The sequence below is a fragment of the Maylandia zebra genome, linkage group LG14 (genome assembly GCF_041146795.1).
Source record: "Maylandia zebra isolate NMK-2024a linkage group LG14, Mzebra_GT3a, whole genome shotgun sequence".
Taxonomy (NCBI): domain Eukaryota; kingdom Metazoa; phylum Chordata; class Actinopteri; order Cichliformes; family Cichlidae; genus Maylandia; species Maylandia zebra.
In genome coordinates, this window is record NC_135180.1 from 32383790 (window position 1) to 32410949 (window position 27160).

A 27160-nucleotide genomic window follows, 5' to 3' on the forward strand; every position below is an offset into this window, starting at 1 on the left:
AATATGTACACCATAATTCTATGAAAAAGAGTGTAATACACACACACACACACACACACACACACACACACACACACACACACACACACATATATATATATATATATATATATATATATATATATATATATATATATATATATATATATATATATATATATATACACACACACACAAACAGTTATACATGTGCAATGCTCCTTAAACTCTCCCTTAAGGATGTCCAGTGCAAATACTGACATACAATGTCAGTCAATATTGAATTAATTTACCTGAATTTGAGGTTACCTAACCAAATGCAAAGCTAGATGTGGTAAACATTTTAACATGAAAGTCACTGACAGCTTTTCGTTATCTTGAGCATCCCGAAGGATTTAGTACGAGAACGTGCATCATTTTCAAAGGGTCAGTGAATGCACCAGGAGCCTGTAGGAGCGATAGTAGCGGCGAGTCCAGCCCCTGGGTGGGGATTTGTGTGATTGATGGTCGCCTCCTGAGAGTGTTTTATGGACCCGCCCCCATCCAGCCCTCCCTCGCTCGCTCGCTCGCTCTCTCTCTCTCTCCGAGGAGGAGGAATGTGGAAACGGGAGTTAAGTCAGACTGCACCGCACATTTGTGCGCCCGCACAGGAGTAAATAATTTTTCATCCTTTCAGTTACATATATTGACGAGCACGAAGTGATTCATGAGCCAATTCTGCAGTCACTTTTTGGATTTACATTCCAGGACCGAACGCATTTCTTCTGCATTTTTCCCTCGTCTGAAGAAAAGTTTGCTTTAAGATCCAACACAGCTGGAGTCTGCAGATGGAAACAAGCTCTCAGTGCACACCGAGCGCACCTAATTTCGGAGGTCTCCCAACATGTAAGCTTTCCTCTGCTTTCCCCCTGTGTTTGCCCTGTTTTCATTCTTTTCATTCCGATAGTGTAGGCACTGCGATAATGTGTTCCTTAAGGTCACCCCTAGCAAAAAATCACTATGTTCTAGAAGTGGCGGCTCATGAAGACACTTGAACTATGTTTCCTGTACTAAGCATCCAAATTCTACTGATTTTGTGAGTATGGGTCATAGTCAGTTACGATATAATACTGTTTGTAGCTTAAGTTTAAAGTTTATTATAGGGATTAGCTCTATTTTAAATATCAAACTAAATTTGAGTTATTCTGAGTTATCCCAGTTGTTCCAATTATAGGATGTACTAATTAGCATTCATATTTACTTTCTTATTATATATATATATCTTCAATGATTTCCTATATGTAATAAACAAAGAAGCCCAAGAGTAATAAGTGAGATGGAGAATAAGCCAGCCTTTAGTTCATCAAACTTGGATTAATTATTGACTAAATGAATATGATCGGTGACTGTTTTTCCTCTTAGATCTTAAATCTATTTAAATCACAATTCAGAAATGTGTCATTTTAGTCTACTTTAGTCTATTCTACTAAGTTCCCAGTTTAGCTGAGGACTTTTAAAAACACTTCTTACTAATTAACAATCATGCAAAAGACCTGATTAGAGAATAACTGCCTGATGATGTCATAATTGAAGGTCTTTATTCCCCTGATTTTTCTCCTGTCTGTGATTCTTTTCCTCTGCTTGTGTTAGTGATCCATTTATAAAGATCGGGGAACACATTTCTTGTTTTCAGGGTCACATGTCAAAGTCAGCAACTTGTTCACACAGATGATTTGTCTGGTCAGTGCTCAGTTTGGATGTTTCTCTTCCTCTTGACAGGAACCCGGAGTCACTGAGGAGGTGAAGGCTGCTAGTGTTAAATGCTCACTGCAAGACTTCCCACAACATAGCAACTGCTCATATAACTGCTGTTAGTTCAGTGTGAACCATTTGCAGACTGTTTACCATGGCGTCTAGTCTGACATGTACGGGTGTTATCTGGGCCCTGCTGTCCCTGCTGTGCGCTGCTGCTTCCTGTGTTGGCTTCTTCATGCCCTATTGGCTGCTGGGAATACAGATGGACAAGCCAGTGTCCTTTGGCACTTTCCGTCGCTGCTCCTACCCAGTGAGGGATGAAGAGAGCCAGACCACGGTGATGCTGGAGCAGTGTGGGAGGTACGCCTCCTTCCACGGCATCCCGAGTCTTGAATGGAGGATCTGTACTGTGGTGACAGGCGTGGGATGTGGCCTCCTCCTGCTGGTGGCGCTCACAGCTCTCATGGGCTGCTGCATCTCTGACCTCATCTCACGTACAATCGGTCGCGTGGCTGGCGGTATTCAGTTTGTTGGTGGTGAGTATTTATATGCGTGTGTGTGTTCGTCTGTGTGCGTTTGTGCATGCTCGTACCTGCAGCCAACTCTGAGCCCAACTCTACAATGTGCTCACTGGGCTGTGACTGCTGGCATGCAACGCAGAAGCTCTGACTGCAGTTATGAAAAGTGAACAGATCACTCATTTGTTACGGTTTGCTTTCTGTTGAAAGATGGTTTAAAGAGCCTCTGTAAACTCCTGAGATGTAGATGTTTATAGAGATTATGAAGGATGTAATGCCTTTAATTAACTTCTCGTCAGATTTGGCTCAAACCCATTTGCAGGCGCATCAGCGAGGAAACAAGGCAGTATAGAAATCTCAATACTTTTCTTGGCCAGCAAACCTGCATTCAGTCCAGTTAAGCTGTTACTTCCTCCGATACTCGTTGCATAGGAAACGAAAAACCATCCCCGATATCTTGGTCTTAATACTTACTTACATTTAATATAGTAAAAGTTACCCACTATCTACTCATTGCGGTTTGGAATTGAACTGATTTTTTGTAAAAATGTGTCAAAAAGTGGCAAAAACTGAAATATTAACATCATCACATGAATTCTGAGTGCCTTTTGGCCATGTACAGCTTTGGTCCAATTAGAGGAGGTGTGTGAATATGCTGAATCAATTATATAATGAAAATGTGGATTTTAATATACTTTCCTTTATTTTACTATGATCAGTTGTTTTTCCCGTGCTTGTTTCTGTGAAGTCAACATTTGGTATCAATTTTATGTCTTCTTTTTGTAGTTTGACTTTTGAAATTATACCCACACTTTCTCTTCTGTGCCCCTAAAGTTTAAATGAAACCTCCGGCACTGTTTTTTGTAAAGACAGAGTCCCGTCCTCACTGCAACGTTGGCCCTGAAAACGTCCTGTTGTTGGCTGTTTGTTTGATTCCGCTAAGTGGACACTGTTTCGCACAGCACCAATTTTGTTTGTTTGTGCTGTTGGTTTTGCACATGTGTACTCCCGGGACGTGAGGTCTGAGGGAAGTCTTCCACTGAAACTGCGAGTTTCTCTGCCCTAGTTTAAGAAGCTGCGGCGTTCCAGTCCTCTCATTAGCTCAAAAACGTTTGCTCACATACTGTGGCTCACCACTCTGCTGTTTACAATCCCCACCACTTCACTTTGGCTTCAAAAAGTGATGTGACATAGAAGCAGGTTGCGGGCAGATTTGACAGAGCTGCCAGGTTTTTTCCTGAGGGATAAATCTACAGAGGGCCACCACAACATGCCATGTCCCAGTTCTAAAAAGCTTAGCTACTTAAGAACATCGGTATTAATGATGTATAATATGGAAGATGATTAAGGTGAAGGCTTGCTGCTTTATTCAGAAATGTGTACCTTTATACAAGGAAAGCTCCTTTTAAGTTCACAGCAGCCCCATACGTGGAGCCTTACAGCAAGCTGCTATTTCTGGTTATAGGATTAAAAATTCCCCGTCTGTCTTTCTTGCGATTTCTCTCTTTCATAGACTCACAAATCCAGACATGCATGAATTTAGACAGTGGGAGAGTGAAGCAAGGCAGCACGCAATACAACGAAGATCAGATCTTTTTTAACTCGAATACTGGTGAGCCAAAGGGCAGAGATGTCTCAGAAGGGCTAATTGGAAGTGACACAACTGGGGAAACTCAGTGGGCTGCACCATGTATTGTCTTTTATCGCTAACAAAGTGTTGAAATATCCAGGCAGGGAGGGGAAGTTGAGAGGGAGAGAGAGAGGACGGAAAATACCTGATGACTGAAACACCGAGCATTCACTTCTCATTAACTGAGAACCTGGCTGAGAAATAAAGATCTGCAGCAGAACAGCTGCAGAAGGTGCCGAAAAGTGTGATCAAATATCAGTGATTAGCCAGAGCAAGGACAGTTTGTGAAGCAGCGAAAGTGAAGTGAGCCTAATGGTCCGCTCTCTGATACCGGTGCCATTCTGATTAATGAAGAGCATCTTGCCAGAGAGGCCAGGACCTCTGAGAAGGCACGAGTAGCCCATCCACTTTACATCTTCCTGTAATTCATCTCATTCTGATGAAACGGATTAGAGTTGAAAGAAATCAGTTCTTTATCTCATTAGTTGGAGAGAAAGACTTTTGACAATGGCTGTTATTGTTTCTAGGGTTGTTGTTTACCTCTTATAACAGCGTTTTATTCCCAGCTCACTACAGGCAAGGTTGTTCCAGAGCTTGTTAATTGCTAATGGCTGAGGCCCAGATTTCCTCTAGGAAACAGAGCTGGAGTCAAAGTATGAGAGCAGGAGACTGCTCTGGTTCATAAATCCTGTACTTGCACCAAACCACTGCGTTCACTGTAGCGTCTTGTCTTATACAGCGTTGGGGACTTAAACCGACTGTGGCCCAGACGACAGATTCAAACATTAAGATTCTTGACTCGGATTTTGTTGTTGGGGATTTTGTTCCCCCCCCCCGCAGAGCCTTGCCTTGTCTTTTTTGCATGCTTCAAGTGGAGCTAGACACAGCAGGAAGAAAGCTATTTTAAAGCTATGATTTAAACATCTTCTGTACCTTTTAAATGTTTTCTGTTTCCCCCATACTAAAATAAACTAACAATAAGTTGTGTTTTTATGTTTTTAATTTAATTTTGTTTGGATATTTTGTATTGTATCAATTCTTAATGACTAACAATCACAAGTCCTATGACTGGATAACTGCTCTGCCCAAGCATCAGTAAATATTGGATATAATTGATAATAGCCTGGAGCTTGTGGCTGCAACATTGACTTGTTTTTTTTTTTAACAAAGTCACTCTGTATTTATATGTTGCCTTGCTTACTCTATGTGCCATTCAAAGGCAATGCAGACTGTGCGCTGAAAAACTTCAAATATGTTTAAAATCTACTGATGTCTGAAAGCACATAATCCCTGCCTCGGGCTGCCTCTCAGCCCAGATTGAAGTTGGAGGTTTCAGTCTCCGCCATGTGCTCTGAATTGGGTCCGATATCAGGATTTTGTCCAGATCTCAAAACCTTGTCTGAGACAGACTAAGTCAAGCAGTGTGTGTGACTGGCCTTAAGGGATTAATAACCTTGTGACATACCCAGATGCCAAACTGCACCATAGCTTAAAAGCCTAAAAACCATTTTACAAAATAGGCAGGAAAACAATGCTGAGATGCCAAAGTAGAGGAAAGCAACCTATTTTTAATCACACCTGATGAAAATACTTGGCGTTATACATTTGTTCAGAAATAACAAAGGCTTGATTAGTATTGTTGTTGCTTGTAAAAGAAGAAAATACAAAATGATCTTTCCTATCATTTCTTTGTTGCTCAGTAAAGGGGATTTTGAAGAAGTGTAATTATTTTAAAGGTATTAGTTCCGACATATTGTTAAGACCAAAGCATAGCAGTTTGTTGCAGTTCAAGTTAATAACTGGAACTGCATTTATATGACAGAAAACTATGCCATATCTTCATTTTAAGGCACTCAATCAAATAAAAAAGTTGTTGATAAAAAAACAAAAAGTGCTAAAGTGACAGTGGTAAAGCATTGTTCCAAAACATAACCTGCGATCTCTCGATATATTGCCTCGACCTGCAGAAAATGTCAGCTGGATTGAAGTCATTATAACTGCTGATAAAAATGTCAGCAGATATAGCAACTCAAGGCCAGTGGGTATAAGCTATATTTTATTGAGAGTGTGGGGAGCTGCTCTGTCCTAAAATTGAAGGTGAAACAACAAGACAAACAATATAATGCATGACAGGTTCTGCTTGTCCTTTTTCAGGGACTTTCTCAGGGCAGTGTGTTTGGTGGAAATAGGGGACTTCATTTGTACTGCTACAGTTTCAGAGGGGGTGCAGACCTTTGAGGTGTACAGTCTCCTGGGATATAAAACAAGAAATAGCTCAGCGCAGCGTTTTCACTACTATAAGGGAAAGTTGTGGTCAGCAGGGAATCTATAAAGTCTCATTTTTTTATCTGTCATTGTTCCATGAAGAACTCTTCACAGTTTGAGGGAGAAAATCCAATGCTATCACTGTGGGATGGGCTAAAAGCATTTATTATTGATTAGAGACATTTAATGTCTATTACATTAAATGTTAGCCCGGGCTTCTGACAGCTCTTTGATGAAATTAGATCAGAAAAATGTGGCTTTTCAAATGCATCACTGTTCCCTCGCTGCCCTGTGAGGTCTTCCAGACTGAGATGATAAACTTGCAATTTTATGTGACATGTTTTATCCTTTGAGTGTTTGCAAAGCTTTATTTTTATTCTTTATGGGGTTTTTTTTATTTCTTCAAAGCAGAACTGAAGAAAAGACTAAAGCTTCAAATAGACTGAAAGTACAAACAGAATATAGCAAAAGTTGGTGAAACCTTATTAGTCCGGTTTGTTTTAGCAGAAGGACGTGCTTATGAGGGAAACCATGCGACACGTTGACTCTTGCCTCTGCAGTTTGCACAGACGTGTTGACCGTCCTGGTTGAATACTTCCCACACCAGCCTCCACTGAAGCTGCAGTTGATCTGTGATATCAAATAATTGGCCATGTTGCTTTTCAGGATAGCTTCTCCATTTCGTTTTCTGGTTGATTGGCTCTGTTTGAACCTCTGTGCCAGCGACTCTTTTTGGCCGCACTGAAGAATATGAAGCAGCACATCAAATGCACTCAACTCGATCTGTCTCACTCACTTTCTTGAGTAGCTCTGTCATTTCCACAGAAGTGACCCACCTGTCACATATAACATGTTAATACGGTATCCCGCTCGTGTGTTGGCGAGGCTGGATGACATTTACTACCATCTCTGTCTGCACTGCCTGTGTAGCTCAAAGGGTATATGGAGGGCATGGACATGAGTGATAAATTTAAAGACATGTAAATAAATTACAGATGGGCAGCCTTCATGGCTTTCATAATTTTGCCAAGGGCTATTTGGCACAGCCTTGTGTTGTCCTGTTTTGGAGCCATACCAGCACAGCCAGGAGCTTTGTCCTTGTGGCTGCTTTGTGAGTTCTTGCCAGCTGGATCCCACCCAGTCCCAGAATGCGTGCTTCCACTCCCCTCTCGCCACCAGCACTCATTTTTGAGAGGTTCAACAAAATGAAATCGCATCCATATGAGGGAGGCTTAGCACGAGGGGCTCGCATTTCCCGGGAAATATTCTGTCTGGAACAGTGTCTCTTGACAGTCATGTGTAAATGGTGTCAGATCACAAGACATTTCCAGGGGAGGGGGTTGGGCAATATTTAAATATTTCCTGACATGCACTGTTATCCTTTTTACTTCCAAAGCCTATCTGTATTCCTCCCTCCTCATAGGCCTGCCAGTCTGATTTGATGATGATGGACTGCAGTGTCTCATCTGTCATGTAAGCACTGGAAAAAATTAATGAGAAAGCATATGTTTAAGAGGAGGGAGCCAGGACTTTTCACTGTGGACAAGAGTCTAGTGTAATGATGTTTAGAACTGTGTCTTGCTCTTCACTGCTTATGTTTCAGGCCTCTAATGGTTATAAAGTGGAAGTCTCTACCTCTGGGTTGATTGATCACCTAAAGTAAAGACCACTCTTACACTGTAATACACTCATTTAGCCCGGCAGCTATTTTCACAGTGCACTGTTGCCTCAAAGCTCCACTAATACCAGCGTAAGAGTGTTTGGAGTCAAAGAGCAGTGAAATGTAGCATGTGAACTACAGGCAGTCTATTGTCTGGAGGGTTCAGGTCTGTCTTTTTCATTCACCCTCCACTCTCTGAACTTGTTTTCTGCCATTCAATTTGGGGGTACTTCAGTATTATTTCCAGTGCTCTCAGTCTTTAACTCTCTATATCACGCCTGTTTCACCTTTCCCCTATATCTACTTTGTGTCCACCCATCTGTGTCCATCCCCTCTTTTTCTCCATCCCTTTCTCACGAGTGCCTCCTCCTACTCCTCACAGCGGCACTGTACATTGCTGTTGGCTACAAGCATGAAAAAAATGGATTGGGCCAGTAACCAGTGACCCGAATAGTGGACCTGGTCCAAGCCAGAAAGACAGAAAGAGTGAACAAATGTTAGAAGAGAAAAGAGTGAGGCAAAAACAAAAAAAGATAGAAAAGAGCGGAAAGCTCAGCATCAACAGGGATTTGGTTTTGTCAAACAGGAAGTCTGGGGAACTAAAGCACAGACAGAAGGGTTATTTCAGTCTATTCCTCTGTTAAGTCATTGTTTTCTCTGCTGTAGTTGCAGGCGTGCTTCATATCAGATTGTTTTTTGTCGCGGGGAACATAACTGTGTCTGCATTCGTGTCTGACTTTGAAGCAGCTGTAATAACAGACAACTAGCAGCTTGAGAGTGGAAGGGAATTGGTGATTTGGGGAAATGAATTTCCTAGCAATTAAACTATAAGTTGATTAAATGATTAGCTGAGTTACAGAAAAAAATCAACAACAATTTTGGTAGTCAAGCAATTATCCATTGTTAATTTAGGAATTTAGCAAGTGAAACGTCAGAGATTATCCAGCCACTCACAGCTGTAGTTGTTCCTCATTGTTGCCTACACAAAACATTTCATTTGACCCTTGCCCACATCAACATCAATATTTCCTAACCTTTTTCTGGCATTTTATAGACTGAGTAATTTATTAATCAACACTTAACTTAATCAGAGTGCAGTGTTCATCATAGTAGTTTAGTGTGTTAACAGCCAGAGCTGATGGAAATGCCATTAGTTACAGTATGTGGTTTTCTGGTATTGAACAAATTAGAGCTTTATCTTAATAATGACACTTGATGATGTTACCATCCATTATTCATCCTGGGCCAAAGTGGTGGATTGACCTACCAACACTGCCTTCCTCGAGTTGTGAAACTTTGCGTCTTTATTTCCTGTTTACACAGACTGTGTAATATTTGTTACTTGTTGTCCTAGACCATCAAAAGTTTATTTTCTGGGACCTTCTCCTCTGTTTTCAGAGAAAGGGCAAAGTACACAGAAAAGTAATTGTTAACACATCTCAGATCCTTGCCACTGACAACTAAAACAGTGAATACTGTATGCATGAATGGGTGAATCAGTGCTTAAACAGATGCTTCACAGATGGTAGAGGCTCCACTCCTCTGTATCACTGATGACACATTGTGGAGGGCATGCATGATGTCAGCGTCCAGGTCTTTGCTCACAGTGAGCAATACTGAAGTGGGAGGCACAAAAGTAAACTCTTTTAAACAGAAACACAAATAGCAGACAATGCAAAGAGAAAAACATCAACACATACCTGGATCACCACATGCTATGTCTAATTGGAGAGGAAGAGGACGAAAAGCCCACATTTGACCCGTTAGACGCTTCCGAGGGAGACCGAGGCCATGAGTTGGCTGAATAAATGAATAAGTATAGATTGTATGGATTGGCTCTCAGCCCTATGGGATAAAATAGTTTGCTCTGTATTCATACCCTGTTTTACAGTCTCAGAGGCACCATGCCTTTAACACTACAGTTAATTATACCCTGTTCTTCCAAGTGAGAGGAATGTGAGGTCAGTGCTTCGTTTGTGCTGCTGCGTAGGTCAAATAGCAGGCCGGTGAGAAAATAGAATATATGCTCAATGTATTGAGATGATTCTACAACTAAAAAGGCAGCTAGGAATACTGAGAAGTGTATTTTTGCTTAAGAAATATGACTAAATTGTGTGTTTTCCATCAAACTGGATCTGCATTAAATTTCAAATTTGCGTATTCAAAGAGCCAATGCGAAGATTCATTTCAGAGTGAGTAATTCCCTCCTTTGACTTGTAGATGTCTCATTTAATTTGACTTAGGGAACCCAAGCGTTTCCCTTTTTTTTTTATCACTGAAAGGCCAGAAATAGCATTAAGCGCTGCATGGCAAGCCGGAGCCGTCAGTTTGTGGAAGAGTGTAAGCACTGTCTCTGGGTGAATTAGATCAGGGTCAGTGTACAGCTCTGGGACAGACCCTGTACTTCAGTGGGTCACTCAAACACATGTGAAGACAGGTGAAGATGACATATAAGGCAGCTGAAGATCAGATCAGAGAAGGACAGAGGTCACCTGTGCACCATGTTACCTAATGACATGGTGACTGTAGTTGCATGTGTGAATTGGACTCTTTTTTTTTTTACATTTTTTAGCATGAAAGGTTGCTTTTTGTATGCTTTTATTTTCTGGTGGGTGTCTGTAGATAACTCTGCATGTGACTGAGTTTAGTAATGTCCTGTCTGCTGAGTCCTAGGCCTGCCTCTGCTGTCTGCCTTAAGGAATGGTGGGAATTTGGGGTAAATATATTCTGCCCACTAACTGTCCCCAGTACAATTTTAAGTTGAAGGGCTTTTATTAGTTACTTGTGCTGCACAAGAGAAAGTGTTAAAATTGCACTAATTTCACAGTTTTTTTATACTATCTGTGTTAAAATTCACATTTATCCAGGGATTTTTCCAATACACACTCTGCACAGAGTGTTTGTGTGTTTAGTGTTCGATATAAGTCAAATGTGCTGTGTAGGCTTTTCCTTTTCCTTTTCTTTCTTTCTTTCTTTTTTTTTTGGAAGCAGGAAAAAATCACCAAAGCACCTTGGTGTAGTAATAAGCAAAATGTCACTCCCATCATTATCATAAAATGACAACCATGTAATTGTGCCTCATGAAATTATGTCTCAGGGAAAAAGTGTGCATGCCTCAGTTTTTAAAAGGCTGACACAAGCTGAAGAATAATCTTCAATTTGTGGCCTGTGGCTGTACTTGTGTTGACTGCTGAGGTTTGAGTGTTTTGGTGGAAGTAGTTTTCCTTTACTTCCCAGACTCTCATTCCAGCTGGTCAGCAGCAGTTGGGTGGGATTTTCCCATTACTTGATCTGGTTTCCACAGCAGCAGGGGGTGCAGAACCAGAGGAAAGACAGAGATAGGAAGAGAAGAGGGGGGAAAGAGGAAAGAGAGGGTCAACATTTGTCTAAATCCCCGGAGTCTTGTAGTGGTTGGGGGTCTGCTAGATAAACAGGTTAAGTTACACCACCACCATCCAGCTTACAGTCCGTTCAGCGCTCAAAGTCTATTTTTACCCTCTTTGGGCAGATTGTTGTCAAGCCTCAACAGCTAAATGGCACCTTGTTGACTGGCCTTCAGGTGAACCTAGAAGAGAGAAAGAAACTGCAACAACAGCAAGGCATAAACAAAGCCCAGCATGAAAAAGCTTGAATTCAGGCAGTTATTCTAACAGCGAGCAGACAAAGGCTGTGAAAGCAGACTGAAATAAGAGACCCCAAGCTGGGACGCCCATTCAGTTTACCATACGACATAGTGGCTGGTTGTATTTTGAGCCACTCTGTTCAAAATAAGCCTCTGAAAGCATAACACAGTGTCTCTGGAATGCACAAAGTAAGCTTCCATCTCTGAGAGAGTTTGAAGAGGCTATAAAGGGGACAGAATACTCCTCTACCCATATTTGTATATGTTTATGAAGATCAGCAGGAGGTGACCATATATAGGATTGTTATGGAAAACAGCTCTGCAGAAGAGCCGTCTGGGGTTTGGCAGCTTTTACACAAAGTGTCACAAAGGAAAGGTTCTTATAAAAGATAAACTCATATTGGAAGCTAAATCAAGGACTTGTTGCAATGTGACAAGTTGGGTCAGGTGCAGTGTACAAACAGCCTTGAGGTTGGTGGGGAATACTGATATTAGTCATGATACCTTATCACTTTCCTCACCTGTTATAAGAGTTGAGAACATTAGCAAGACAGTGTGTCCTGCATGTGGGCTCCACCTCCTCTGCTGCTATGTTCATGCACTGTATTACTGTTACTCACATCATTTTTTTTTTTGTTTTCACGTTCTTCTTCTTTCACCCGTGTGCATTCTTTTTGTTTGTTCTTTTATGTTGAACAAAAAGCAAAATGTCACAAAATACTTGGATTAAAAAAACTGAAAGCTGAGAGTTCTGCTCCTTTTCAAAGGGAGTTTGGGAACAAAGATACTCTTTGACTTTGCTGTCTGCTCTAATTCTGGATCTCACCCATTCTGACTCCCCTGTGTTTTGATCCCAGGCCCAACAGCCCATCTACACCAAGGTCCACGGCAATGGCGACCTGGCTCAAGTTACGTCACAACATGAGAGAGTTTTCATGGGTTTGATTTAGAACCACACTGGGACTGAGCCCACATAGTCCAGCTAATGCTTGAACAAGCACACGAGTTGATGTCTCTAGCGGGAGATGGTGTGGATCAGTCGAAATGATTAACTATGTGTTATTCTCAGGCTTTATAGACTAGCCACCATAATGAAAACACCAATCTTCAGTGAATAGCTACAAGATAATGGAAACACTGACCACCATCATTTTTCTGCTTTGTGTGTGACTGTCATTTTAAATAAAGCCTCACAAGATGAAGTAATCATTTCAAATCATTTCTAAGGACATAATTGTATCATCTTTTTTTCTGTAAGTGTCTGGGCTATTCTATCCAACTACTTCACATTATTTTGCAAATGTTATACATATAAATTCCCAAGCCAAGGGGCATAATCATTCAGTCTGCCCTAGGGCCGCCTTCCAGTTAAACGTGCCCAAAACACCTTAACCAAGAGGCATCCGAGAAGCATCCTAATCAGATTGCCGAACAACCATAACTGCCTCCTTTTGATGTGGAGGAGTTGCAGCTCTGAGCCCCTCCTAAATCACTAAGCTCTTCATGCTATCTCTAAGGGAGAGCCCAAAAACTCTGTGAAGGAAACTCACTTGTATCGGTGAACTTGTTTAGTTTGGTCACTGCACAGAGCTCATGGACAAAGATAGGGGTAGGAATGTAGATCGATGGGTAACGCAACAGCTTTGCTTCTACATTCAGATCTTTTCGTATTACAACAGAGGGGTACAGCATTCTGCAACACTGCAGATGCTGCACGAAGCTGTCAGTCAATTACCCGCTCCTTTTTTTTCCCTGACTCGTAAGCAAGACTCAAAGATACTTGAACTCCTCCACTTGAGGCAACAACTCATTCCCTACCTGGAGTGGGCACTCCACCCTTTTGTCCTCACACATGCTAATTTTCATCTCAACTGTTTCACACTCAGCTAGAGTTCATCGATCGAGGATATTCAAGGGTGCGTGGGAGTTTGTGCAACCAGCCAGTTTACAGGAACATGATTTTTTGGATTTTAGGGAAGTTCGGTGCCAAATCACAATAATAGTTGCCTCCGTACTGGAATAGTACAGAGAAAACCTCAACAATCAGATGATCCCCTATGAGAAGATAGTAGAAGCCAGTATGGGAGAAGTATGCTCTCTCAGTTGTAATGGGCCATTTGGTCCCTGCACAAAAACAATGAGAGCTTGGTTCTCATAAATGAGATTATATATGTATGACTCATTTTCAGTGGGGTTTGGTTTGCACCAGAATTCGCCTTTGCCGCTGATTCTGTTTATAACTTGGTGCAGCCAAAGTGTTGTGTAGTAGTGTATACGTAAACCTCATTACAGACTCCACACCCTGTAGTCAGTCTCTACCATTTAGTCACCATTACATGGGCAAATTGGAAGGAAACCAGAAAGCTTTTAACAAAGCGCTAAAAACAAGGGTGTCACCTGTTAAGGTGAAGCAGAATGGAGGATTTGTAATTATGGAGTGATTATATATTTGGAGCCAAGCCCTTGGGAGCTGAACCGTATTGCTCCACTGCCAGAGATATCACTCAAATCTACTTATCTCGTGCACCGCCAGCTAAGACTTGAATATTATAGAACATGTCACTATCGTGACTGTCCTGATAGTGCTACTTAATGCCAGTCCTTTGTTGGCATTCCCCTCAGGGCAGCTCCTCTTCCTGCCTCCTGTCTTTTAGCCAGACCACATAAATGCGAGAAAGCTAAAGATATGGCTTTCTTAGTCGAGCATCTTAAATTGAATTTGGCTCGTTTACAAAGCATGCATTGGATGTGATTATTCCAGGGTAAAACTACAAAGATTAAAGACAATTCTGACTGACTTTCTTTGAGAGCTGCTCGATCAAATATTAAAATGTTCCAAAGCTGTTCTGCTCAACATGTTTTAGTCTGACCATGATGTGCCTCCCCATCTGACACTGGAAGATAACCACAGAGTAAGTGGCTGGCCAGAGTGTGGGTGGGTTTTTTTTCCACAAACAGAGCACTCAGTCATACTCATGATGGAAGCTGAATGGCTCGTCATGTGCAAAAGAGAGATAATAGGAGCTGAGAAGTCAGAGGTGCTCCGGCCTGCTGATAACACTGTGCAGACTGTCAGTCAGAGAGTAGTTGGACAAAGCGTAGGTTGTACCGTTTTGATTGCCAGCTTGATATCTGATGTTTGCTTTCAAGCTATACTGACATCTTTCTTTCTCAGTCAGCTTGTTCATGAAAGATATGTTGCCTTAAATTGTTTTTTTCTGCCTCTATAACTGCATAACCTCTCCAAAGTGAGGCGGCACTGATGGCTATTACAGAGAAAGGTGAGTTTGACATCGGTCATTCAGTATTTACACTGAACATCAGCCACATACAGCACTAACATCAAGGTTATTCGGTAAGATAGCTGGTAAACTGACAAAGGCTGCGTGCACAAAATAGCAATAAAAGCAGAGACAGCTGTGCAGTGCACAGAGACCCTGCAATACCCCGCTGGGTTTTAGGCGGTAAATGTCCGTTATTATCTCTGCATCTTCTTCTCTAGCCTCCGATGTGTCTGGTGCTCTGCAATCATTTAGCCTCCACTTTCTTGGGCAGTGTACTTAGAAATGAGCTAGACATCACTTTGCCTGGCAGTGAAAGTAGAGAAACAGCTGAAAAGCATGTGGACTCACTTGCAGCTCATCTGCGCTGGAAATGTCCTCGAGGATTTGAGTAGGATTTTTATTATGTATCTTGGCAGGTGCTTCCTGTATGGTTAGAGTGACTTTTGGATTAGATTGCGCACCAAGAGCTGCACCTCTTGATTAAAATCGGGTGGCTCACATACTGCTTTGTTGAAGATGTTGTAAATTATGCAGTGGACTTTTACTTGTGTGTATTTTGATGTTGATAGAATTGTTGGATGTGGTTCAGTTAATATAGTAAAAAAAAAAAGATGCCTGATATAGTAAATACTTTTGTTTAGATTACATAATATTAATAAAATAATACAACGACAATGTTATAACTTTATGGTCATTTTATGTCAGTGGTACAATACAAAATACAAGTACCTTTAAAAGCAATGAGCTTTCATAATATTCAGACTTTCAAAAGGAAATTTGAAAAATATATATCTGAATAGCCTAAATAAATTTGAATATCAGTAATATAAACACCAGAATTATGATACTGTAATGACCTCTCCTGAAATCATCAGAAAAATCAAACATGTTAGTCATGAGTATTGTTTAATCCTTAGTTCACCATTGTTGCTGTGTGTCTGTGGATAGCATGCCTAACTCCTTCATATGGTAATACTTTGGTACAGCAAATGAAAGCACAGAAGCATTTGACTTGATAAATAACAGCAAAACATGTCTTAACATATTTTTTTCTGTTCATTTAGCTTTGGCGCCATGAAAAAAAATGCTAAGGTGCCGCACCCAGGTCTTCTACCGGTAGTGAAAATCCTGCTGTTTACTCTGGCATCATGTTTGCTAATATGAAAACTGTTACTTGACATTTTGCTTAATTAATTAACTTAAAAACAACATAAAGGGTTTCACTGTGTACTCAATAACTAACTGACTGAATCATTAATAGGTTTTTACAGTGAATGCAGGGTTTAAAATATATATTTTAATAAGAGGGATAAGTGTAGAAACAAACAATGTGACATTACAAGGTTTCTAAAGAAATCAAGGAGCTTTTTGCTTTAAAAGATTGCATTCCCATGGGTTTGAGGCTTTCATGTGCTGGTGTTTGTCTCTCACTTCTTGACATTTCTGCACACTTTCAGCACAAAGGAAAGCTTACACTATAGACAGTTGGCAAATATATGGTTACAGGTCGATCCTCAGCTTCTCCAAGACATTGAAAGTGAAACGCTCGAGATGAGCTGAGCACTTTTTGTTGTGCAGTCGTTGGCTGGTTTCTAACAACTGGTGCTTGGAGGTGGTATGCACATTCAGCTTAAAGAAAAACGCGTATGCTAAAATACAAGCTTCAAACAGCAACTGCCGTGGACCGCAAAGTAAAAATCTGTGTGCTTTGACAAACAGATACATAAATGGGACAGAGTAACTTGGGTGTGGCTTTTATAGACTCCTTTGGGCAAAAGTTTGTGATTTCCTTCATAGAAAAAAAGAGTTTCCTTTTTGAAATCTACCCATAAGGTACCCTGGGTTTTCACAAGCATCCTCTTTCTTAGAAGGCAACAAAACATTTTAAAGTAGCCAGCTTGTACAGCAGTATCAGTGGTTGAAAGGTTTTGTAGTTGTTGAGGCATACCATTCAAACAGTCTTTCTTCCCACTGCTTATTGATGGGCCCTCAGCAGGGTGTCGCTTACTCAGGAAGACACCTGCCCTGAACCACAGTAATCTGTAATCATGATCAAAGCTTGGATCTGCCAGCTGGAAGCTCACTAGTGTCCTAGCTCTAAGCATTGTTGTTTCGAGTTCGCCCTCCTCCCCTAAACTAGCCCTGTGGGCAGTTAAACACGGAGCTAGTGGGAATTGTGGGAAGAGAGGAGGGTGGAGACTCCACCAGAGGCCCAGGCTTCTGTAGGACTTATTGATCTCTGAAAAGAGATCTTCATCCTCTCATGAACAACAGGCACACCACTATTTGATACTTGAGGTAATTATGGAGCATTTGTTGCCTCACTGTTTACTCTCATTTGTTCTACATTGTTTCTTTCAGTGGCTTTGCAGACATCTCGCTCCGCATTCTTCACGTGAAGCATTATCTCTCTGTCACATTCAGCCATTGACCTTCCTCTTTTGTCTCTTGTCTTAAAAATCCAACAAATGATTGATCTTACAGTCTGTGCCTGGCAATTAAAGAGCCCCCCCCCCCTCCTTACACCTTAGCTAAACATATCATCGTCTAACATGCTCCCATGGCTCAGCTCTTTGTGATAATTACCCCAGTGTTAGACCTTGAGCTTGATAAGTAACACCTAACCAAGGGCAACTTGTGTGTGCAGAGCAGGAGTGTGATTCATTGGCATGTATATGGCTGGCTATATATCTCCAGGGAAGGAGTAGTAGGTGGGGGTGGCGAAATGAGCAGGGGAAAATAGGCTGCTGTCACTTGAGTGGCTGCTAATGTGGTCTCTCCAATGATAATATAAAACACTTAGAAAGGCAATCTATTATTATTATTTCTAATGGCCTAAACAGCACAAATGAAAGCTTAACATAGGTAAGGCTTTTTGTTTTGTTCAACAGCCATTACTTAAGTATATTCCATTCACACTGATATTAACCAGAGAAAATACGATTTAAAAGCTAATAGTTTTATCTAATAAATGTATTTCAGATCTTGTTTATTAAACGATCGGTTACTTGACTTGCAAGGATTAAATATACCTTTTATAATATCTTTATAAACAAGGACATAATCACACGGTAGCTGCTCCACTTTGTAGTAGAGAAACCTCTCCCCTCTCTTTCCCCTCCATCCAATTGTTTTCTCCCGTGGCATGTCAAGTGCGATCCAGACCTAATCTACCAGCCCAACAGTGAGGTACCCACAGTGAGGCCCCAAGGCCCAGCACCACCGCTTCATTCGTCTTCAAGACAGGCTACAGGCGTGAGACCATCCTCATGCCTATCCTGTTGCGCTTGCATATGCAAGGGATGCTAAACCCCGGAGCCTTCATCTGGTCTCCAGGTGGTGACTGAAGCAGTGGCCCGTATCTTCCCACGTGTCGGTGAGCTTTTGAAAATAAGTGAAGATTGTCCTCTCTCCCTGCGCAGAAAAGGGCCATCCCCTCCAGCTTCTTCAGAGGAAACAAGCCGGTGTGATACTGCATCACACTGAGGTGATGATGAGCGAATAGCATGGGAAATTTCACTAGCTGTGCTCTTTGTGCAGTTTCCTGTTGTCATGTTTGTCTTCTGTTTGTTTTGGAAGCTGCTCACACATCACACATACATGTTTGCTCAAACAATGTTGAATATATATATGTATTTTTAAAATTTTCTTCCTGTATATTTCAGTCCTGGCATCACCATATTGACAGGTTAGAGCAAACAATCAGTCTTCCAGTTATGCAAACACTTGCAGATGGTGCAGAAACATCCAAAGATGTTCCCCATCCGTGTTTGCTCTCCATTACACAAAGATTCTAGGAAGACAAAGAACTGTTTGCAAGTCATTTGTGTGCTTGTTTGTTTATGTTTTCTTCCGCACAATGCACACTAAACTACAGTCCAATAGGTGCATTGTGTGTACTGTCACAGAATGCACCCATTGGATCGTAGCCAGAGGCTTTTACAGCCTGTTATAGCAGCACTATGTGACTCTACATCTTTAGAAAACAGCAGATGAAACATTTTGCACAGTCATTTTGCACGGTTAATTTTCTTAAATTCTTAAACATTTTGTTCCTTCTCTTAACTACAAACAGCTTACCGTGAACAATTTCCGATTTTTCTTAAAAGAAATAGAACTGAACACAGCCTTGCTGCTGTTTTTTGTTCCAACTGTGCAGAGCACAATGTTATAGTTCTTGCCTTCTGCTGAAGACAGACGGTCAGCCTTATGGTAAGTTGTTTACTCTGGCAAGTACACTCAGAAAGTCTTGCAATTGTGGCAAAATGAATGACATGTTGCCCCTGACAAAGCTGCTACAGGCCGAGCTCACTGTTTGTTCCTTTCAAGTGGAAGTCAAATACAGCTTTAGTAAACGTGATGGCTTAACAGTGAGGCAAAGGAGACAAGCTGCCTGTTTCAGCACCAGCCAGATACTGATTATCAGATTAGAATTTCCCCAGTTTGAACTTTTTTCAGCAGAAAAATAACCATGAAATGAGGCATTTGAGATAGAAGCTCATCTTTAACCGTCCCTTCCCTCATCTCTCCCACTTCTCTCTGCACCGGCACACTGAGTAAAGAATACATTAGAGGGTAATGAAATAAGGGCATTTAAAGAAAGATTTGAATTGAGTGTCAGTCATGGGTAGACGATCACATTACCAGTTGTCCATTGTAATGACTTTCCCTCCCATTAGGAGGTATTATGATCTCCTCTAAAATGTAATTACAGTTGAAATGGGCTCGTGCCTGTCCTGCAAAAATGGTCAGAAACGGACAGAATTTTATTTCACTAGTCTATTGTTTTTTTATCGACAGCGCCTATATGAAGACTTCATTAGATCACAAAATCGTGTTTTGGCAGCTTGGCTATCCTGCCCTACATTTCCAAAGAGTGTATTTATATGAAAGAAATTGCCACCCACACTTGTTACCTTTGTGGGAACAAATCCTTGGAAACCCTGCTGCACATCTATATATGATGCAGCCGTTGACGTCAACTGTGAAGCTGTTTTTTAATACGCTTGTTCCTCTTCTTTGCCTTAGACCCCAGCTCTGTTACCTCCACTCTTTACCCCGCTCTTTCAGAGGCCACTGAAGGTTGATGGAAGCCGAGGCTGGGGGAGGGTTGTGGAAGGATAGGGGCTCTGGAGGCCGCCTGTGGAATCTTTGCATACCACCAGAGAAAGTGGGAGGGATTCTTTTTTATCCCCCCCCTTCCCATTTTCTCCCAACCAGCATCATAAAGTGCACAGCAGCAGCTGGTGTCAAAGAAAGACGGAGCGAGAAAAACGATGCACTGCTATCTCACTTACTATCTTTAAATAAAGGCCAGTAAGCAGAGAAAGGGGAGATTATATAGAAGATCGGAAGATGTGGCACCCATCCCTACAGCAAATCACCACATGGAGCAGATCTAAATCAAGTTCCCCTTGCTATAAATACAATGGAAGACAGCAGAATAATAAGCTGCAGCATATGGCCATGGTCAACCTCTGTGGGCAGAAAGGAGCGCTATTCTTCCATGCTTTGCATTTCTCCTCTGAATTCATCCATGAAGGCGCTCAGTTTAGCACGCACCACAGCAGAGGAAGCTCTGGCAGTAGGACATGCCAATCAGACCAGTGGCACTATTTCCATGGTTTCTGTTCTGGAGAAAAATAAGTTATGGCCAATATAAATTAAAGTATGCGATAAAATGCTGCATTCACCTTTATGGTCTAGCAACTACTCAATATTACACGAGGCTCACTGCCTTAAAGCGCTGTAATTGAATGATGAACAAAGGGGCTTGTTGGGTTAAAAGCTACTGTGGTTGGGGTTTTTTTTTTCTCCTTGCATTGAGTATCATATTCTGTGGATGGATGGAGGAGGGGGTTGTTTGTTGGCCCATAAGGATCAATTAAGCCATCAGTAGGAAGAGACAGTAATAAGACATGTAATGAAAGGTCCCTCTTCCTTGGGGAACAGTGTTATATTCATCACCGCCTCTTGTTCACACATTTATCACTGGAACATTACAAGTTGTAATCAGTCACAGATGTCAGGGCTGGTGCTGATTCTCTATCACTCCTTGCGTCTTGACACAGATATGAGTTGCTACATAATGCATTTAATCTACTGTAGGCTCCTGCGATCTGTAGAGCTCCATGAGAGGCTCTCATGTGAACAGATTACTAATTGGAACGTCAAATTCCATCCTGCCTTTGATCGTTTTTATTAGTTTTTGTTTTTTGTCATCACTAAAACAACTTAACCAACAGTTATATTTCCTTAGATGTGAGGTGTAACACCATTTAATGCATGACGTGTAATCGCAGAGTCCAAATGTTTCGTCTTCATATCATAACGCATATTCCGCCTTCCCATCTGGCCACCAGGGTTGGGTAAATTGGTTTGAAGATTTCTCTCCAGAGGTGGGTTCACACTTCCTTCCACAAGATGGTTTCATTCTTACACTGTTGGTTGTTTTTCAGACAAAACACAACCGGTGGAAAATGTTAACCGGGGATGTCTGATGTTGGTGCTCCTCCCAAACTTCTAAGCTAAGGAGCTGACGGACAAGTGTATGTGTTGTGTTGCCAGGGTGAAGTGCAAAAAGAGTTTTAGTCGAGCAGTTCAATATGTACTGACCAAAATACTTTTGCACCGCACCTTGTAATTTCTGTCCTTTGGAATAAATGGTCTGGTCGCACTGCCAAGCCGCAAGTTTCACTTTGCTCGTTGTGGCCTGGCAAGAATTTCAACCAAGCTGCACAATACTTGACTGACAGATCTCTCCTTCACTCATGTTACATTATATAGTCTTCCTGCCCTTGACTGGATGAAAATACCACTCATTTGGCTGTCGTTAATCTTTCAATCAGATTTCCATCTTCAACTGGAAAAATATGCGGCAGTTTTTGTCAGCACTTTTCATAAATTACCCACAAAAACTGGTCAGACACGAGAGAGGCAGCTGCAGTCCCTTATTTGTTTTGCCTTTAAGTAAGACCTGATTTATGATCTCACTTTACTAAGCTGCCCCGATACTTAATTGGTATGAAATGAATGAAAAGATGCATATAGTGCCGTGCAAAAGTCTCGATCCAGTCCTCATTTTTTTATATAAGGAGAATAGGTGTAGCCATTTATTGAAATGTGGAAAAATGCATAAAAAGTGTATGCAGTGTATACAGTACATAAGGTATAAGGTAGTTTGTACAAATCTTGGTATGGCCACCCCTATTTATCTTCTATTGATGTACCACGTAATATTTATGAATACTCTACTCTACTCTACTATTTCTTATTTAATCTGTATTTTTGTTTAACCAGTATTTCTCATTTGTTAGCTTATTTGTACTCTGTTATGGTCATATATCTGTTATGTTATAACCTTTTTATGAAGCACTTTGGTGCACCTTCGGTCTTAAATGTGCTATATAAATAAAGTTGTTGTTGTTGTATTCTTCAACCCAACCTGAAAGGCAATCGTTCTTGTAATTTCTTTAAGTAGTCTTTAGAAATAATTCTCTGGGGTTCTTGGAGCTCTTCTTTGGATGTTGTTGCCTTTTCTTCTATTCTTTGTCAACATGATCCCACACTGCTTCAGTAATGTTGAGGTTTGGACTGTGGGCTGTCCCTTTGTGTGTTTCTATCCAGGTATGCTTTTACTACATTGGCAGCGTTTTTGGGATCATTTTAATGGTAAAAAAAAAAAAAAAAAAGAAGCTTTTGCCAATCAGATGCTTTCCAGATGGCACTGCATGTTCCATCAAAATACGATGGTACTTTTCTGCATTCATAATTCCATCAATTATGAGAAGCCCCAATTCTGTACATACTGGTGATCATTTTAACAAAACATTTTAAGTTTGGACTCATCACTCACCTGCTGCCACTGATTTTCAGTTCAGTTCATGTGTAATTTAGCATACTTTAGCCTTTTTCCCCTGGCAGCCTGCATTCCATTTAGACCATTTCTAATGAGGCTTTGGTGAACAGAAGATTAACTGAAGAGCCACATGAGTCTCTCAGCTCCTGTGTCAGGTCTTTGTTGGATTTTTCCCTGTTTTTTGAGCACATGTCTTTCAGATACTGTTCATCTGCTCTAGATAGTTTTTTAGCCGTGATTCTTATTCTTTTGCCCTCCACTTGTCCAGTTTCCCCAAAAGTTGTTAAAGGACACATTACACAGTATTCCAAGATATACCAAATGCTAATAGCTCTTTGGGAATCACATTGTCGATGCAAAAATAATATTTGGCATTTTTTGTGACAGGCTGCTAGTAACAAAGTCCCTAAAGTTACAATTAAGAATTGTTTTTTTATTGAGTTTAAATGACCTGTTATGTGTAGACACATCTTTGGCTTATCAGGGTCTTATGAGTTAGTTGCCTTTTTATACTTGAATGAGTCATAGGTCAGTGAGAAGTGGTTTAAAAACAAAACAAATACTTCTTTGAAAATAGTCAGGTACCAGACTAAAAATAAGCAAAAAAGCAGGTAATGTCGAAAGAAAAAACTTGAAAAGACCTTTAGAAAGTCTGGAAGGCTATTGCTCAGGACTACTTATAAGAAAGTCAGAAGAAATGAGGACTCTTGCACAGTACCGCGCATTTCTTAGGATCATTTTAGAAAGTTTCGTTTAAATTGTCTGTGCTAAGTAGAGCTGGGTATCGTCACTGATTTCTATAATCGATTTGATTCCGATTCACAAGGTCCCGATTTGATTAGAACTGAATCGAATTGGGGAAATTTTGCCTCAGACAGTCAGAAATATTATAATTCTGATCATTTATCAGGTGTAAGCATCACAGCAGGCGCCTTTGTGCCAAAGTAACTAAGGATAAAGCACAGAAACACATGAAGGAGATTTTCCTGGCCTGGCTTTTTGTAGCAGATAACTGCCTTAAAAATATTCTGCAGTAGATCAAAAACTGAAGTCAAGCGGAGCAAAGTTACAGAGGTTTTATTAGAGACACAGCTAAGCATTTTGCAGTTTGGTATAGTTTTAAAAAGTTTACATTTCTTCGGTTTTGAACAGCAGAAATTGGGCTTTCTTGTCTCAGGTCATTTTTTAATTAAAAAAAACAGCGGCTGACAGCGCTGTACACAACAATAGACTGGTGCGTAATAAGACAAGACAGAAAACTGATATTTGAGATTGGAAAATGTTCTTGAAGTGCACTGAGAGGAGAGAGAGAGAGAGAGAGAGAGAGAGAGAGGGCTGTGGAGGAAGTGTGGTTTTTATCATGGTGGAAGCAAAACAGCAAAGGTAAGAGGGAATTAATGACGATATTTATCAAATGTGAAGCGTAGTTTTGATCTTCTTTTCAGTCAATTTTGGTCAGATAGTGACAAAACCTGCTGCATCAGAATCTGTGAGGTGTCGGCTTTCAACATCTTACAGATTCTGTTGCGTTGGGTCCACGCTTTGTGTTTACGTCTTTGTGTTGAATCCGTTTATCTGCTCTCGTTTGCTGTTTTAGCTGTTTGGTGGTTGTTGAAACGAAAGCTTTAACCTGAGATTCTGGCAAATACATTTATATTTAAAAAGTGATTCAGGATTTAATGAATCGATATCCAGTGTTGGTCAAGTTACTTGAAAAAAGTAATCAGTAACTAATTACTGATTACTTCCCCAAAAAAGTAATCCCGTTACTTTACTGATTACTTATTTTCAAAAGTAATTAATTACTTAGTTACTTAGTTACTTAGTTACTTTTTAAAAACACGATTTACAACCTGAAGAGGTGAGAAAGCGATAGATCTTTCAGCCCAATTCTACTTTTTCTACATAATCCATCATACAAAATGTAATCAAATGGAAAAGTCTCTTTTTTTAACTTGTTTTATCAGTTTTAATCTTTTAACTTTATGCATCAAGCAAAAATTTAATTATATGCAACATTCTGACTTGAATAAATTAGTTTAACATTTAAACCTATTTTCTACACATTCCAGCACATAAAATAAAATATTTTTTGTGTTTACACTCACTCTTTCAAACAGATGCAAGTAAAACACAGCAGAAAATAAATAAAGTCAAAGACTCAGCGGTCCTGTTGCTCTATTTTCACCTGCAAAGCAGGACTGCGGTAGGCGGAGGTTTACCCTGGTGCAGGTGTGCCGCAGCGGTCAGTGGAAGAATCCGCGAGTTTCTCTGTGAATTTCCCATTACGTCATTGCGCACTCAGTGCTTGCTCGGAAGTTTAGGGGTTTTTTTCGCTGCAAAAAGAAGTTTTCTTCCCACGCACAACGGACACTAATGTTTTTGTCACTTTTTATGGAATCAAACTCAAAGTAAGGTCAGTACTTCCACGCTTTAAATGCTGCACGCTCATACTCTCTCCCACAATCGATATGTGATCCATTGTTGATCTGCACACAGCTGTTGTCACTAACGGTGCACTCGCTTACGTCACTGTCATGAGACATTCTCGCAAAAAATCACGGTTTTAGTAACGCAGTAACACAGCGTTCCTACGGGAAAGTAACGGTAATCTAATTACCGTTTTTGCAATAGTAATCCCTTACTTTACTCATTACTTGAAAAAGTAATCAGATTACAGTAACACGTTACAAGTAATGCGTTACTGCCCATCTCTTTTCTTTTTTTTCTTTTTGTGTCCCGTTTGGATCTTTAGCCATCAGAATTGTTGTCTTAAGGCAAAGAAAGATGCCAAGCGGATTTATTTTACTAAGTGGATCATCATGGCCTTGCCATATTGGTCCATTTGATTGACCTTTATTATAATTATGAATTTATTTTATTTTCAGTTCCTACAAACGGGACAGACATGACTGGGGGATAGGACAGGGAGAAAGAGAGGGAGAGAAAGAAAACCAAAGGGGAGAAGAGACGGTGAGAAGGGGGGGGAAGAAAGAAAAAAAAAAAAAAAAAAACAACAACAAAAAAAAAAAACACCTGGGTCACCTGTATGGAGAAAAAAAACAGAAGAGAAAGCAAACAACAAAGAGCAACATAATAAAAAAAAACGGCACCATCACAATAAACTAGCTAGCAGTAAATATCAGTAGATACTAAGTAATAAACGATATTGTGCAGCACGCAAGATAGACAGCGCACAATGTGCTTTGAGGCAGCAGCCAAGAAAGCTGTAGTCCGCGTCTGTGAATACCCGTGTGTACACCTGTGTGCATACCTGTGTGGATCAGCATGCTTGCATTCCAAAGGTTTCTCCATGTAACGATCTGCTAGGGAGTGTGGGGAGCCACAGCCCCGTCCTCCAGGGTATGAAGCAGGTATGGAGGAGATCAAAACTCCAGACATCCAGAGGCCCCCAGAACACAAGAGACCAAGGAAGACCAACAGAGGGGCAGCCGCGCCACTGTCCCAGTAAGAGCTGAGGAGAGCCCCAGATGAGGGCTCACTCAGCAGCCGCGGAGCAGAAGCCAGGGGGAGTTGCAGTGACGCGCCCGTGAGCTCCGCCGGCAGCCAGCTGTGCCTGAGTGACCGAGCCCCAGGCCGAGAGGCCGGGGGCACCCCACCTCCGAAGTGGCCCGAGCGAGCCCCAGGTTCCAGGCCCCGATAAGCGGCCGCCAAGGAGTGAGCCGGTGTGTACCCGGACGCCCACCCCCAGACACAAAGAACCACCAATGCACCGACACCTGAGGCAGTCTGCCACTGGCAGGGGAAGTGGTGGTGGGTGGAGATAGGCCTCCAAACCTTGGAGGGCCTGAGATGTCCCAGAGAGGTGGCGTCTGATACCCAACCTGACATATAGACACAGACATACAGGCACACACAGATACAAACATCCATTCCCCCCCTCATGCTCTCATATGCACTTACTCCACACTCAACCAACGTGGAGACAGACATAAAGAGACGCTGTACACACGATCACACTCCCCAAGCGTACTCTACGAACCGGGTCTAGGTACCCTTGCCCCTGGAGGGGGGAACTGCACCCAGACCCAGGTGGTGTTACCCTTTTCCCTGCGGTGGGGAGAGGCAGACCGCCCCGACTCCGCAGCAGCAGGGAGGCCCCACACTCCAGACCGCAGTCGGACGGCCAACTCCTCCTAGCCCCCCCGCTCCAGCAGGCCGCAGAGAACGAGGGTGAGAGAAGACTCCAAACCTTACTGCCCATCTCTGTCGATATCGCGTTATTCAAGCTAAAATTGATTTTAATCGGAAAATCAATAATTGAAACCCAGCCTTAGTGCTAAGGTATCAAATAAATTGTAGTGATTTACAGAGGTTCTTACCTTCCTTACTTTCGTGAGGTTTAATGTTGGAAGCCACATCACATCCGTGCCATGGTGTGGTCCATATGTCTTAGTCTGTATATTTTAACTCATTATTCTATATTTGTATTTTTGGAGAAAACATGAAAACTGGTGACACTGGTAGGGTCTTGGAGCTCACTACCTGCTTTGCTGGCCTTGCCATATGGTCCTGGCGAACAAGCCGGCACCTGGGGACAGTGCAGCCGTATGGTGGCAGGAAATGCACAACAGAGGAGGAATGCAAAC

At 41.5% G+C, this 27160-nt stretch overlaps 1 protein-coding gene across 1 annotated transcript in view; it reads left to right on the forward strand.

Moving 5' to 3' along the window:
• The first annotated feature begins 540 nt into the window (after positions 1-540).
• lhfpl6 (LHFPL tetraspan subfamily member 6) overlaps positions 541-27160 on the forward strand; it is a 47613-nt gene continuing 20993 nt past the window's right edge. Inside the window, exons 1-2 of the mRNA XM_004560544.2 lie at positions 541-864; positions 1738-2249. Of these exons, the coding sequence (XP_004560601.1) occupies positions 1865-2249 (385 nt within the window). The 5' untranslated portion in view covers positions 541-864; positions 1738-1864. The remainder of the gene's footprint in view (positions 865-1737; positions 2250-27160) is intronic.